Source organism: Podarcis vaucheri (assembly GCF_965113315.1).
Source record: "Podarcis vaucheri genome assembly, chromosome: 15".
Lineage (NCBI taxonomy): Eukaryota > Metazoa > Chordata > Lepidosauria > Squamata > Lacertidae > Podarcis > Podarcis vaucheri.
In genome coordinates, this window is record NC_138753.1 from 3567452 (window position 1) to 3581569 (window position 14118).

General features: G+C 50.7%; 2 protein-coding genes across 2 annotated transcripts; one reads left to right on the forward strand and one right to left on the reverse strand.

Moving 5' to 3' along the window:
• EMC6 (ER membrane protein complex subunit 6) lies at positions 1-2637 on the reverse strand. The gene is made up of 2 exons (XM_082202010.1): positions 2241-2637; positions 1-585 (listed from the first exon to the last, which is right to left on the reverse strand). Exon 2 carries the CDS (start codon positions 539-541, stop codon positions 206-208), a length of 336 nt encoding a protein of 111 aa, XP_082058136.1. The 5' UTR covers positions 542-585; positions 2241-2637; the 3' UTR covers positions 1-205.
• A 796-nt stretch (positions 2638-3433) lies between these two features.
• TAX1BP3 (Tax1 binding protein 3) lies at positions 3434-13787 on the forward strand. Its single transcript, XM_082202002.1, has 4 exons — positions 3434-3596; positions 8904-9023; positions 10222-10299; positions 11653-13787. The coding sequence occupies exons 1-4, from the start codon at positions 3558-3560 to the stop codon at positions 11788-11790; spliced, it is 375 nt and encodes a 124-aa protein (XP_082058128.1). The 5' UTR covers positions 3434-3557; the 3' UTR covers positions 11791-13787.
• The last annotated feature ends 331 nt before the right edge of the window (positions 13788-14118 follow it).

Here is a 14118-nt window from a genome sequence, read left to right on the forward strand (position 1 = left end):
TTCTTAGGGATTTCACATTTTGTTTAATTGGCAGGGTTTTACAGGCTCGTTTCCCGACAGAAGTTACTGGCAGGGTTAAGCAGCACAAGCAACGGATCAACAGCCCCAGACGTCTGGCCTAGGAAACAAGGTGACCATTTCCCCCGAAGTCCTGTCACTCCACGAGAACTGTTCTAACTCGGCGCTTCTCCTCTTCCGCCCTCCCCTAGTAAACATGTACCATGCCATAGAGGAAAGTCCAGAAGAGGACATATGTGAAGAGACCCCCGATCAGCCCTCCGGTGAAAAGGGGCCTTCGGGATTTAAAGTACTTGCTCCACCGCCGCCCGGCTTTCAGCACCAGGAGGATGGAGAGGAGGGCGGAGGCCAGGAAGTAGAAGATGAAGCCGTGAAGGCCGGTCAGGCCCAGGATCCCAGCGGTCGCTCCCGAGAGGGCAGAGACTGACGTCCGGCAGTAATCCAAAATGGCTGCGTTCCCTCGGACGGCGGCTTCACTGATGAACTGGGGGCCTTCCCGCTTGGTGATCACGGCATTGGCCATGGCTGCGATCCAGATCCGAGCTCCACTGCTCACTTACTGCACTCCTGTGTAAAGAAGAGCAGGAAATATTGATTAGTCAGGAAACACCAGGCGGTACCATGCAGCAGTTTGGCTTCACCCCCAGAGGCGCACTCCATTGTCTCTCAAGGCAGATGGATACTACTATTACATTCATACCACAAAACAGCTCTGTATAGGCAAGATTGCCCTTTCACTCCCTGAATTAAAACAAAACCATATTGTCAGCTATGAGGTTCTGGCTGCAAATCACAAACCACTGGTTCATCATAACTGACTGAGAGTGCTTCTCATTCCTCTCCTAAACCTCCTAGGTTCTCTGCCCTCTTAGAAATGTAAGCACAACGATAAGGGAGGGACATGTGCTTTGCCTGCAGCAGCTCCCAGGTTTAGTCCTCCTGTTAAAAGGATCAGGTAGCTGATGATGGGGATGACCCATGGTTGAGTTTCTGGAGAACCAATGCAAGACAGAATAAACAATAATGGTCTGGTCAAGGCTGGGGGAACACATGACCTTCTAGACGTTGTTGAACTACAATGCCCATAATTCATGGCAATGCTTGCTGCAGGGAGCTGGAGTCCAACAAAATCAATACGTTTCAAAGCACAATTCCAAGTGTTGGTGCTAACCTTTAAAGCCCTAAGCAGCCTCAGCCCAGTAGACCTGAAAGAGCGTCTCCACCCCCATCATTCAGCCTGGACACGGAGGTCCAGCTCCGAGGAGGGCCTTCTGGCGGTTCCCTCACTGCAAGATGTGAGGTTACAGGGAACCAGGCAAAGGGCCTTCTCGGTGGTGGCACCTGCCCTGTGGAGTGAGATATCTGACTTTTAGAAAACATCTGAAGGCAGCCCTGTTTAGGGAAGTTTTTAATGTTTGATGTTATTTTTTAATATTTTGCTGGAAGCTACCAGAGTGGCTGGGGAAACCCAGGCAGATTGGCAGAGTATAAATAAGCTGTTGTTGCTGTTAGCACCAGGTTCCCAGTTCCTGGACTGAACAGACAAATATGGCATGAGGTAGCTTTCACTGTTCCTTTGGAAGGGGCTGTAGCTCAATGGCAGGTTCAACCCCTGCCAGGATGGCCAGAAAAGTCCCCTCTCTGAAACCCTAGAGGGCAGCAACCAGTAAGCCATAAACTGTAAGGCAGTTTATATAAGCCCTTTAATCAGAACCATGATGACTCGAAACTTGCTTTATTTGTCAGGGGAAAGGCTGCAGCTCAGGGACAGAGAACCGGCTTTGCAAAGCCTTCATATCCAGTAACTCCAAGCAAAGATGGGGAATGTTTCCCAGCCTGAAACCCTGGAGAGGCACAACTTTGTATAGTTCTACAACGTCCAAACAGTTGTGTGGGGAACTAGGCAGTGATGCTTCCACACATGCGGACAGCCTTGAAGCATAGACTGTATTCTGTATCCCGCAAAGCATGGTCATGATTGATTATTGCAAGCGAAATGACGCGGACGCCATCCCACAAGCCTCCCTCAGCACAACTCCATTTCGTCCCCCTCCACTGGAAGCCCGCCTCTGTCCCGCTCCGGGATGACGTCAGAGCCCCGGGTTATGGCGTCAGGGTCCTCTGCCATGATGTCTGAAATAAACGCCATGAGTGACCCATTCGGTTCCGAGAAAGAGGACCGCCGCCCCCTCCTCCCCGCGCACACCAAGAATCCTGCTTACCAGTTTTGGGTCGCCTTTTCCCTCTTTCTAATGCCGACCGAAAAAGTCTTTCCCTTCCAACCGGCTTTACCGGAAGTGGGTAGGCGCCGCCATCTTACAGCAGAAAGGATGCTGGGAGCACGGGTGACGTCACCTTCAGCGCGCGACGCGGCGTGACTCCGCCCCGCTTCTCACATGAGCCCCACGGGACTTGGCCACGGGGATAGTTTCGCGTGCCTTATTTGGAATTTCCGGTTTTGTTTGGATCTTCCGGCTTCTTTATGCCACACTTCCGGCGTCTTCACGCCACATTTCCGGTAACGTCCGTCGAAGTCGTTAAAGACGCCGTGGGTACCATGGATATGATGCGAGCTAGAGCGACCGCTTCTTCGTAGACCGGATTTCCGGTCTGAATTTGGCGTGTAAGTTTCAGCGCTGAAACCTGATTGGGTGGCCTTGTACCTCACAAGGTTGTTGTGGAAAGTTGTTTGGAGATGTTTGTCGTGGGTTCATTTAAAAAAAACTCCAGACCGTTAAAATAACAGTCTAGTGAAAGGAACTGAGAGAAGTTCCTTGGTCAGGTGAGGAGAGCGAGGGAGCGGGCTGAGGGGAGTGGGCGTGGCCTCTTGGTAGGCGGAGAGACGTTGCCGGGCGCGGGGGCGTGGCCACGAGTAGCGGCAGTTGGAAGGGGCGTGGCCCGGACAAGGGAGAGGCGTGGGCAAAAGGTCGCGAGGGGAATTGTGCGCGCGCGAAGAGGGGCGTGGCGACCGTTGGAGGGGAGGGGCGTGGCCTGGGCTCGGGAGGGGGCGTGGCCAAACGAGGAGAGGCGTGGGCAAAAGAGGTCGCGAGGGCAAGTACCGGTATATGCGCACGAAGAGGGGCGTGGCGACCGTTGGAGGGGAGGGGCGTGGCCTATTGGAAGGCGAAGAGACATTTCAGGGGCGGGGCGTGACCACGCATAGCGGCAGTTGGAAGGGGCGTGGCCCGGCCGCGGGAGGGGCGTGGCCAACCGAGGTCGCGAGGGCGAGTATGTGCGCGCGAAGAGGGGCGTGGCGTGGCCCGGCCGCGGCGGAGGGGGCGTGGCCCATGGCGAGAGCGGCGCCGGGCAAGGGGCGTGTGCCGCCTCCGCCTCCGGCGCCGCGGCGGGCGCGTGAGCGACACGGGGCGGGGCGAGCGGGCGACGAGGGCGTGGCCGTGGGCGTGTCCATCCCCCGAGGGGGCGTGTTCGTGGCCCGCCTGGGTCGGATCGGGCCGCTCTTCGCCTTTTGTTCCGTGGGAGGCGAGCGAGTGAGGTGCGGCGCCCGAGGCGGGAAGGCCGAGGCCAGGCCAGCGGGGGCCATGGCCTACATCCCCGGTCAGCCGGTCACGGCCGTGGTGGTGAGTGGAGGAGACGCCCTGCCCCCCCCCCCGGTGTGGGACCCCCCAAAACCCAGCCCTTCCCCCCAGTTCCATTCTCCTCTATGGGGCTGGGGGGGGGAGTGGGGAAGCCAAGGATTTGCTACAGTGATTAACGTTGCTCTTAATCGTTTTGTAAACCGCTTTGGGGCAAAAACAGCCACAAGCGGTATGCAATTCTAATGGAAGAAACGTTGGATTTAAATCCGGATTTAAAATAAAACCCATCTGCTCTGGATGGGAAGAATGTGTTAATGCAGTAATCACAAACGTCACGCTCGTTGGTGGCGATTTGTTGCCCGTCCTTCACCCTGAGGGCCCAGGGCGGGTTGCAACAATTAAAACAGCGCTAAAAAGAGTTTAAAACAGCTGACAGTCAGTGCCCCCGAGTACCTCCAGGAAAAAAGCACTGCTCACATTCACAGAAGTAGAGTGGGTTCTCAAAGCAGGCACGCCGAGTGTCAAAAGCTAAGGAAAATAGGTTCTGATGTATTAAAAGAAAAATGTAATAGCCCTGGTGATAATTTATTAAATTGCTGATATATTAAAAACTATAATCTCCCTGAAATGCATAGTGGAAGACCTGTCTTTTTCATTCAGGAAAAAGAGGGTGAGGGGGGCATTTTAGCCCATCCTACCTCTTTTCTTCACCTGCTTTTAAAAAAATGCTGGGGATGGAAAATGGGCCTGAATGTGTGTGTAGAAAAATCAGCTATTTTGTTGCTCCTTTCCAACCCTAACTCTTTCTTGCCTCCTTTAATTTGAATGGATGCATAGAATTGAATTGGAAGGGCCCCCGAGGGTCATCTAGTCCAACCCCCTGCAGTGCAGGAATCTCCGCTAAACGCATCCATGGCAGATGGCCAGCCAACCTCTGCTTAAGACCTCCAAGGAAGGAAGGAGAGAGTTTGCCACCTCTCATGGGAGGTTTTCCCCACTGTTATTCTACTCTTTGGCTGCTCTCTTGGAAATGCTGCCAGAACATCTTAAAATATTGCTTAATTTCAATGGGCTTGCTGATTACTGTTGGATATAACCCATTGTGCAAATATGTGTATGAACTTCTCATATAATTTATGTGTATTCATAAAAATAGCAGTGAAGATTGTTTTTATTCCTAAAGCACTTTGACCTTTCCTATAATTGAATCTCAGATAGACGTTTACAAGGCACTGCACTTGAGAGTTTCGAAGACACTCTCCCTGCTTACAGTTTTATCTATGTGTGACAAAAAGGGACCATAGAAAGGGCTGTGGAAAGGCAAGCAAATTGAGGCACTGATTCTGGCCTAATAGGAATCTTTGCAATGACCTGGTGGGACGGTCACTGTGGGCGACATTTCTGGGCAAGGAAGAGGTGCCAAACGGCTGCATTTGTTTCCTGCTTCTGCTTTATTAGGAGGCTGCCCACAATTCTGTAGTCTCTTGAGGGATGTTTCCCTCTCTTGCTCTCTCCCCTTATTCCATTACCTCACTTACTTCATTTGTTCTTATCTCCCCTCCTTTCCCCTTCCAGATGCTGCTGAACTGCCACCTCCCATCATCCCTGACCGTTGGCCATGCTGGCCTATGGGAACTGCAGTTCTGCAACATCTGGCTGGCCCCAAAAGCCTGTTAAATCTGCATTCAGGGGTCTTCCTCCAGCTGCTGAGCAGGGGTCTGGACTCCCAATCTCAAACCCTGCTGCATTCTTCCAACCCTACCAGTTGATCAGACCCCCATAATCTCAGAAGTGTTCCGGCTAAAAGTTCCAGAAACCGTGTGTGTGTGTGTGTGTGTGTGTGTGTGTGTGTGGCTCTTGCATTCCATGGATTTACTCCTTCCGGGAAAATTCCTCTCTTGCCCTGCCTGATCAGGGTCTTAAATCTCTCTCCCTCGTTTTGTGTCTCTCTTCTACTTCCAACCTTCCCCCACACTTGCAAATCTTTATGCTTTATCCTTACCTGGTTCCGCCTGCCCCACCCTCCAAACCTTGCCCTCCCTCTGGCCGCCAGTCTCCCCTAGATTAGATCTGTTCGATTCCATCTGATCAGTTCAGTCTCCTTTGGGAGTGGTTGGTGATTCATGACTGGTTGAGCAAATAGCTGGGAGGAGTGAAAAATGCTCTTTTTGTGGTCAGGGCACTGAATAAGCATAACGTGTATGTGTATGTTTTGTTGCTGACTGGTACAGGAAGAGAGAGAACCCTCAGGGTGCCTGGCCCATAACCTACTCCCTCCACCATACAGAGCAAACCGTAGTCTGTGTCTGATCACAAGAGTAACACCCTCTCCTTAGTAGATAGGTAGCCGTGTTGGTCTGCCATAGTCAAAATAAAATTCCTTCCAGTAGCACCTTAAAGACCAACTAAGTTAGTTCTTGGTATGAGCTTTCGTGTGCATGCACACTTCTTCAGATACACTGAAACAGAAGTTGCCAGATCCTTCTATATAGTGAGAAGGTGGGGAGGGGTGAGAAGGTGGGGGGGAGAGGAGTAACACCCCTCCCCACCTTCTCACTATATAGAAGGATCTGGCAACTTCTGTTTCAGTGTATCTGAAGAAGTGTGCATGCACACGAAAGCTCATACCAAGAACTAACTTAGTTGGTCTTTAAGGTGCTACTGGAAGGAATTTTTTTATTTTGACCCTCTCCTTAGCCTAAGGTCTGGGGTGTTTGATGAGTATACCTTGACAGGAATCCTGGGAAAAGACATGGATGAGTCAATAATGGCTTGTCTAGCCTGAGGGCTTACAAGTCCAGTGGTGATTTTTTAAAAAAACAAAACGGTGAATGGCACAGACTGGTAGAGTATGGGTGTGGTGGGGAATGTTTGGCCCTGGAAATCCCATTTCCCAAAGAATGGGGCAGCTGTGAAGTTCAGGGAACGGCTTTTAAATGCGAACAAAGCAGAAAACTTTGTGGACCCTTCTTCCCTAACCTGGTGCCCTCTGGAGGTTTTGGAGTATCGCTCCCAACAGCCCCTAGTCCAGAACATCTGGAGGGAAACAGCTTGGAGAAGTCCGTAGTAGGCATGTGGTGTATCTCCTGATCATGTGGAACAGAACAGTGGAAGGAAGGGTTTGAAAAGATGAGGTTTGCTGAAAACTGGCACTTGTTCATTGCATTTATGTCCCCCCTTTCCTCAGGGCAGTGTAGGTGAAATGGGGTGCACAATGGCCCCGTGCGTTCGATTAAGATGAGAACGCGAGAGGGACTCGCCCAAGGTCACCCAGTGAATGGAGATTGCAACCCAAGCCTTGTTGGTCTGACATTTTGCACTGCTACACCCCACTGAGCTCACAGAGAGCGAGTGCATTAGTCATGCATCATAAGAATTTGGGGTGTGGAAGGGATACCAGTGGCGAAAGCACTGGGAAGAGTCTTTCGGATTGCTTTTCAAACAGGCCGTGAATGCTGTCTGAAAGTGCTAAAGATGGAGAGAGCATGGCATTATCTTATCTCATGGCATGAAGCAATCCAGAAATAACAGTCATAAGAGGCAGGGTGAGGCTTGTTCCCAGAAGTCAAGTGCAATTCCACCCAGATTTACTTGGAGGTCTGTGTCGTTTGGTTTAGTGAGGCTTCACCCCTCCAAGTAAGGATGCATATTTAAGCATTGCAGCCTAAAGCTCAGCATTGGTCCAGGTCTGTGTGTTTTTGCACCCCCTTCCCCTAAACATCTGGGTTCCTCTGTCCCCTACAAGGTAGTCCACCAGATGTTATTGGGCTCCAGGCATGCCTGACCATTGGCTGAAGGGTTTTTGGAGTCCGACAACGCTGCTCTTTTCTACAATTCCCCTCTCTACTCCAGGAATCAAACTCTTTATTGTCAGGGGCAGGGAACGTGTGACTCTCCAGATGTTGCCAGATCAGAACTTCCATTTCCCTTGGTGTTTGGGGGTGCCACAGTTAGCCACTCCTGCCATAACGGATCTGGGATTCCTCCGCTCCGAGGGTAGCAAAGCTGTGACCCTTAGGGAGTGTGGTATCGACTTCTCTCAGCCAGCATGACCAGGGGGTCAGGAATGACGGGCAGGACAGCCCAGTGCCATCAGGAGCGGCTCAAGTTCAGCTACCCCTACCCAGCTCTGTGATCGTGAGAGAGAAACGCTGACGGTTTTCATTTTAAAACTGAAATTGACTTGTTCCCTGAAGGCAGGAGAGTGAGCCCACTTGGCTTTAGACCTGTCCAATAAAAATGCCAAGTGATGGTGCCGTTTATCCCCTCTAACCTTTTGTCCATCTCACGAGGCAGTGAGCCACTTAACACTATCTCTGGAGTCACTGCTGCCATTCTGCCTTGTTTGGCTGCCTTCCCTTTGGTCTCTCTTGCCTTTTATCTCTCTCTTTCTGAAAGTGCTTTTCTCTTTCCCCCCTCAATGAGCTCATAACCCCCGTCTCCAATAAAAGGGTGCTTGTTTACACGGGTGAAATCCGATGCTTCCCCTCATTTCAGAACTGGCCGTTCTTGACCCCCGAGGAAATGATCTTGGATAGAAAGAATGGGAGCAAGGCACGCTCTGGGAAGATGGGGGCTTTTTGTTTCCAAAAATCCCTGCGGCCCAAGCCTTGGCAGATTACCCTAATCTTTACCCTAAACTACTGCCCTTCCCTAAAAGTATTTCCCTTTTTCCATGGTCTGTTTTTCCTTCCAACCCTCCTTTCCCAAACTGCTCCCCTGCCATCCCCTGTGTTAGAGCATTTGGTCCAATCCAGCAGGGCTCTTCGGAGCTGTCTGTCTCTCCTTTCTGCTCCCTCTGTGACACAAGGGCAGGTCAACCAATCACTGCTGAGGGCTCCTCTGCCCCCACCAAATCCCACGCTGGGCTCAGATGAAGCTGCTTTGGTTTAGAAAAACGCATAGCTGGCTCAGTTGCTCTTTGTAGTTAAGGATGGGATAGAGAGAAAAATTCTTTTGGGGGGGGGCAGATGGGAAGCAGGGTTTTGTGAAGAGCAGATGGTGGTTTTGTGCAAGATGTTGTGTCTGGCAGTACAACAGCAAAGGCCTTTATACTGTGACACACAACCTCCTATTGAGACACCCACCCACCCCTTTTGCAGTTTCAGAACCCTTCTCCCTTTCCGAACCAAGCAGGATGTGACCCATGGTGTCGTCGCATGCTTGCCATATGTCTCTTTTTAAAATAAAGGCCTTGTTGGCTCCAGATTGCTGGACAAGAGCACCTCTTTGTCCTTTATCAAGCGTCTCACAAGAGCCAGAATGGATGAATCCCAAGCCGCAGGGGTGTACGAGGGCCTGCGAAGAACCCTCGCTTTTCACACGACTCGCCTCTCCCTTCCCTTTCAGCAAAGGGTCGAAATCCACAAGCTCCGCCAGGGGGAAAACCTAATCCTGGGCTTCAGCATTGGAGGTGGCATTGACCAGGACCCCACGCAGAATCCCTTCTCGGAGGACAAGACTGACAAGGTCAGTATCTCGAAGGCCTTAAAAGGCCCCAAGGCCTGGGCTGGGCTGGTTTCGTGTGGGTCTGGCCTTGGCGTGATTTGAGCAGCAGAGTTTGGCTGGATCCTGATTGCGTCCCAAAATGCCTCTGTTGCTGTTGCTCAAATCCACCCTGAAAAGATCACTCTTGGTCCGGAGCCAGGCTGATCATGCAGGGAGCTTTTTTGAGGGGGTGGCAATTTCTACATTCTGTAGAGAAGACTCTGGCAGTGTAACAGGAGACTTCCGGGCATGCCAACTCTTGTCTGTTTGATTGGCTTTTTTTGGAGCAGACTGGTCAAGATCCACTCACCTGGCCTGTTCTCGAGAAAAAAGACATCTCCCCAGGCAACCAGACAGGAAAGGCCTGGGGGAACCTTTGTCTTCCCCACTTGTGATGTGGAAGAGGGAAATGGCAATTGCTCCTTTTTCTTTTATGCCACAAGTGTAGCTGGGTATGTGTAGACAACGGATGGACTATTTCAATGTGGACTAGGAACTTGCAGGGCTGTTTGGGCTTGTGCAATCAAAATACTCAGTTGATGGAGCTTACAAAAGCACTGGTACAGGGATGGCAGGTGGTTCTGAGGATGAACGAGCAGGGAGGACAGAGGATTTGGCCCTGGCTTTTATAAACTAGATCTCTCTGTAGTGTTTGCTTACTCTTGTGCAGGCCCGTCTGGAGTTTGGAGTTGCTTAGCAGAGATTCCACTGGATGAAGCTTTCCTCTCTTCACAGAGGTGCCTCCCAGAAGCAATAAGCCAAAGGGATCTTTCTCAGACACCCTTACTTCTGGGCAATCTTCTGAGAGCCAATTTCTGCATTCAGTCAAGCATCCCTCTCTACCCTCCATCCAGACAGGCAGGATCAGAGTTCAAGGGCACATTTTCACCCAGGCAAAAGCCCGCAAGGAGCTGGTGAGGGTTGTGGCCTGGGGAAGAGTCCTGAGTGCCTGATCGAGAAGTATGGAGGGCTGCATCTGGCTCCTGAAGGTTTCCCACCGGTGAACGAAGTCCTCTAGAGCCGATCATGCAAGGGGATCAGGGCCTTGTCACAAAATGAGCCTGGAACTACCTCCCCACCTCCAGTTTTCATTTCATATGCATGTCCAGTGAGGGACCCGGCCAACTCCTGAGACCTCCATGGTGGTATCTTTATGCAGTCCGTCTTTTTCTCCTCTCAGGGCATTTATGTGACCAGAGTGACGGAAGGTGGCCCCGCCGAAGTGGCCGGCCTCCAGGTCGGAGACAAGATCATGCAGGTAAATCCCAGAATGGTTTAAGAAGCAGCAGGGGGGTGTCCCATTATTTCTTCCACTGCCAGGCTTTCCAGCTACTAGTTTTCCCATTTAAAGTGTGAGAGGTTAGGCTGAGAGGTCGTGACTGGCACAGGGTGCTTCATGGATGAGTGGGGATTTGAACCCTGGTCTCTCAGGTGCAGGCCTAACACCCGAACTGCTACACCACGCTAGTGACTCTTCTGAGTGGTCTGTTTTTATGGACTCAAATTAAAGTTTTAATCACTCCATCCTGTGAATCAAGTTGCTGAAGACCTTCCTTACGAGGCAAAACAAAAACACAGAAAGCTGCCTTATATATACTGAGTATATATTTAGCTCATTGATGCCTACACGGACTGGTAGCAGTTCTCCAGGGCTTCAGGCAGGGGGCTTCTCTGTCCTTCCTGGAGACACTAGGGATTAAACACGGGGCCTTCTGCATACAAAGCAGATGATCAAACAAAGCTGCTGTTTTATTTATTTAATTTATATCCCCCTCTTCCTCACAAAGGAACCCCAATAACAAAACCAAGACTCCAGTCCTCATGATTCTTAATTAAGGGTGATTTAAATAAGAAGCTGTCATATACTGATCATTTCCCCATCTACTGGCTCTCCAGAGTTTCAGACATTTCCTTGCTCTATACCTGGAGATGAGCGATTGGACCTGTGACCTTCTAGATGCAAAGCAGATGCTTTACCACTCAGCTACAACTCTTCCCCTGAATTTAGGGCTGTACGGGTTAGAAAAAGTTGGAGGAGACATGTTAAAGGAGTCATGTTTAAAACTAGAACCCGTGAGATTATTGGACCAGGATCCAGAAAGCTCATTGCTGGACCTTGGGCCAGTCACTCACAGCCTTACGTGCCCTGCTGGGCTGTTGCAATGATAAATGGCAGCGCAAGAATCTTGTACACTACTTTGAGCTCCTCAGAGGAGAGATGGGATGCCAATGTAATAAAGAGCGGCATGGAGAATTCTAGCCTGAGACTAACATCCACACTCACACCATGAAGCTTACTAGAAATCAGGCTGAGGGAAGCCGCAGAGTAAGATTAAAGCATTCTGTTCACTTCCACAAAGAATGTGGCGCTGGCCTTTTGTTTGGTTTTAGAAGCGTTTTCACCCAGATTTGTTGAGGTCTGTGGGTGATGGTTGTGGTGGTGGAACAGAACTTCCATGTGCAGGCAGAGACCACCCCTGGATGTGGGGCGTTAGGAACTGGCTCCCAGCTTCTGACTGCCAACACCCCTTGGTTGGCTGTCCTGGTGCCCCTGGTATGCTTTGAATTGGTGTTGGGCCTCTCCTCAAGCAACGCTGCAAATGTATTGCAGGTGAACGGCTGGGATATGACGATGGTGACCCACGACCAAGCCCGGAAGAGGCTGACCAAGAGGAACGAGGAAGTGGTCCGCCTCCTGGTGACCAGGCACTCCCTACAGAAAGCTGTGCGGGAGTCCATGATGTCCTAACCGTGCCATTGAGTTGGGGGGGGGATGGATAATCTCAAACAGGGTGGGCAGGATGTTGATCAGGGACCACAGCCAGCTGGGCTTGGAAGACTGCTGCACCCCCCCCCCCGAAGAAAATCCCTTCCACAAAGGAGGTGCCATCTTTGTTGAGAGACTCGCCCCTCTTTCGGTTGTACTAAAATGGCACCAGTGCAGTAGCAGTTTGACCTGGCAGGATCAGCAGCTATGGATGGGCGTGGGGATCCTGTACTCCTTGCTTCCCCAGGTGTTGTTGGACTGATCCTTCAGCTGAGGCTGCTGGGAGCTGGAGTCAAGCAACATTTGGAAGGCTCCTGGTTCCCCACTCCAGTCCAGCAGGGGTCAAAGCAAGGTGCTCCCTTGGGTGGCGACATTGATACCAGCTGTGCAGGGAAATGTTTTGGCTTAAGGACCGACCCTTGTATATAACCTGCCCTGACCTTCTCTTGCACAAATGGACGGCATCCAGCTTCTCCTGATTAATTTCTCTTCCTAATGCTGACTGAGTTCCAAGCCTAGAGAGCCTTCATCATACAGCCAGGGGGAAGGAGTGGGGAGGGATATGGGAGTTGGGCGGGACAGGGGACAGTTTTACAAGCTCCAGTACCTTAGCTCTTTTAGAGTGTCCTCTAACATAAAATGCGTCCCAGGAAACTCTTTGTGGCTTAAACACCAAAGGCTCTTAAAACTTGTCATTTTGCAGAAAGTCCACATTTCAATTTTTATAGCAAAGGCATTCTTGTAAATAACCTCATTCCCTGTGTGTGTGTGTCTCCTCATTCTTGTTCTAAAGCTTAGGTATAAGATAGCAAAAACAGCCCACAGGAGAGAGTCTAAGCCTACTCTTGACACTTGGGATGCACAGATTAAGCTGAAACCTCCTGTTGTGCCAAAGCGCCGTGTGCGAGTCCCCTTTCAACCTGTACGTGGCAAATTGGTGGCACCCTGGACTGGAAGTGCTGAACTGTAAAATAATGATAAATAACAATATAGGCCTTTTACGCTAGAGTTATTTTAATCCGGGGTGGCTCACCTGTGGCCCCCTGGATTTCACTGGACTCCAGCTCCCATCATCCCTGACTCTTGGCTATGCTGGCTGAAGGCAGCTGGGAGTTCAACTCCTCTGGGTGCCCGTGGGGGGGGGGCACCAGTCTTGTAACTGGAAACCTCTCCGATTCTCTTCCGTGTTTATCTCCGTTGAGATCAGGGAGCCTGTTGCATTCCAATGCCCATCAGTCCTGCTCCAAGGGACGGGTCATAGGAGCTGGGGGTCCCCCAAAAGGCCTGGAAGGTCACAGGTACCCCACTGTCACGCTAGGTCTTTTTCTGGGGCAGAAGCCTTAAATCATGCTTTGGGAGGGCTATCGCTCCCCCAGAATTGTCTTCCCATACCTGCTTGAGGGAACTGCTGCATTTGTGAAGTTTGTCCAAAGGGCAAGCGGTCTGGATCTTTTAGAGGGCTGAAGGCATCTCCCTGCCACACTCTTCCAGCAGTTTATCCTAGTACACCCATTTTGATTGATCTTGTATACGGCCTTTCTGGAATTTGCTTCCAATCACAGTTTTTGTATTAAATGTAACGGTCCACAATACTTTTTCTTTTTTTAAATCCACTGTAAATAAGCCCTTCTCTCTCCCTCCCCTGCAAAGTTTGTACCTCTAACTTATTTCAGTATATTACTGCTATTCCACTTTTGTGCTGATTTTACTTCAGTGATGTTAACCTTCAAGCTGAAAAGAAGTTGCCAGTCTTGTCAAATACCACTAGATGCCTCTTAAATCACTGCATTTTGTACTTTGATGATGCCAAGGTAGTTTAGGGACTTCCTCTCTTTTGGCAGGCTTCCGTGAGGAAGCCTTGGCGGGGCGGGGTGGGGCTTGCATGTTCAACTGTTTCGTTTTTTTGTAAGGGAGGGGAGCAAGCAACTGTACAGCTCTGCTGCGTCTCATTTTACACAATAAAAGGAAGCTGGATTTTCTGTCTGCAATGTATTTCTGTCACTGCTTTCGTTGGCGTGTTAAGCGTTGGAGGACAAGAGCCAACTATGAAGAAGTGGTTCCACAAGCATTGCTTTGTTCTCACTGCAGGAGAATGGGAAGGCATATAAGTTGGGTGCCCTCCAACTCTTAGCAGCCACAGGCAGCATGGCCAATGATTTTCTTCCACCCCTGATTTAGGCAACCACAGTGAACATGAGAAGGGCCTGCTGGAGGCTAATCCAGCATCGTGTTCTCACAGGAGCCAACCAGATGCCTCTTCTGGGAAACATGCAAGCAAGACCTGGGCACATGCTGCTGTTTCCAGCAACT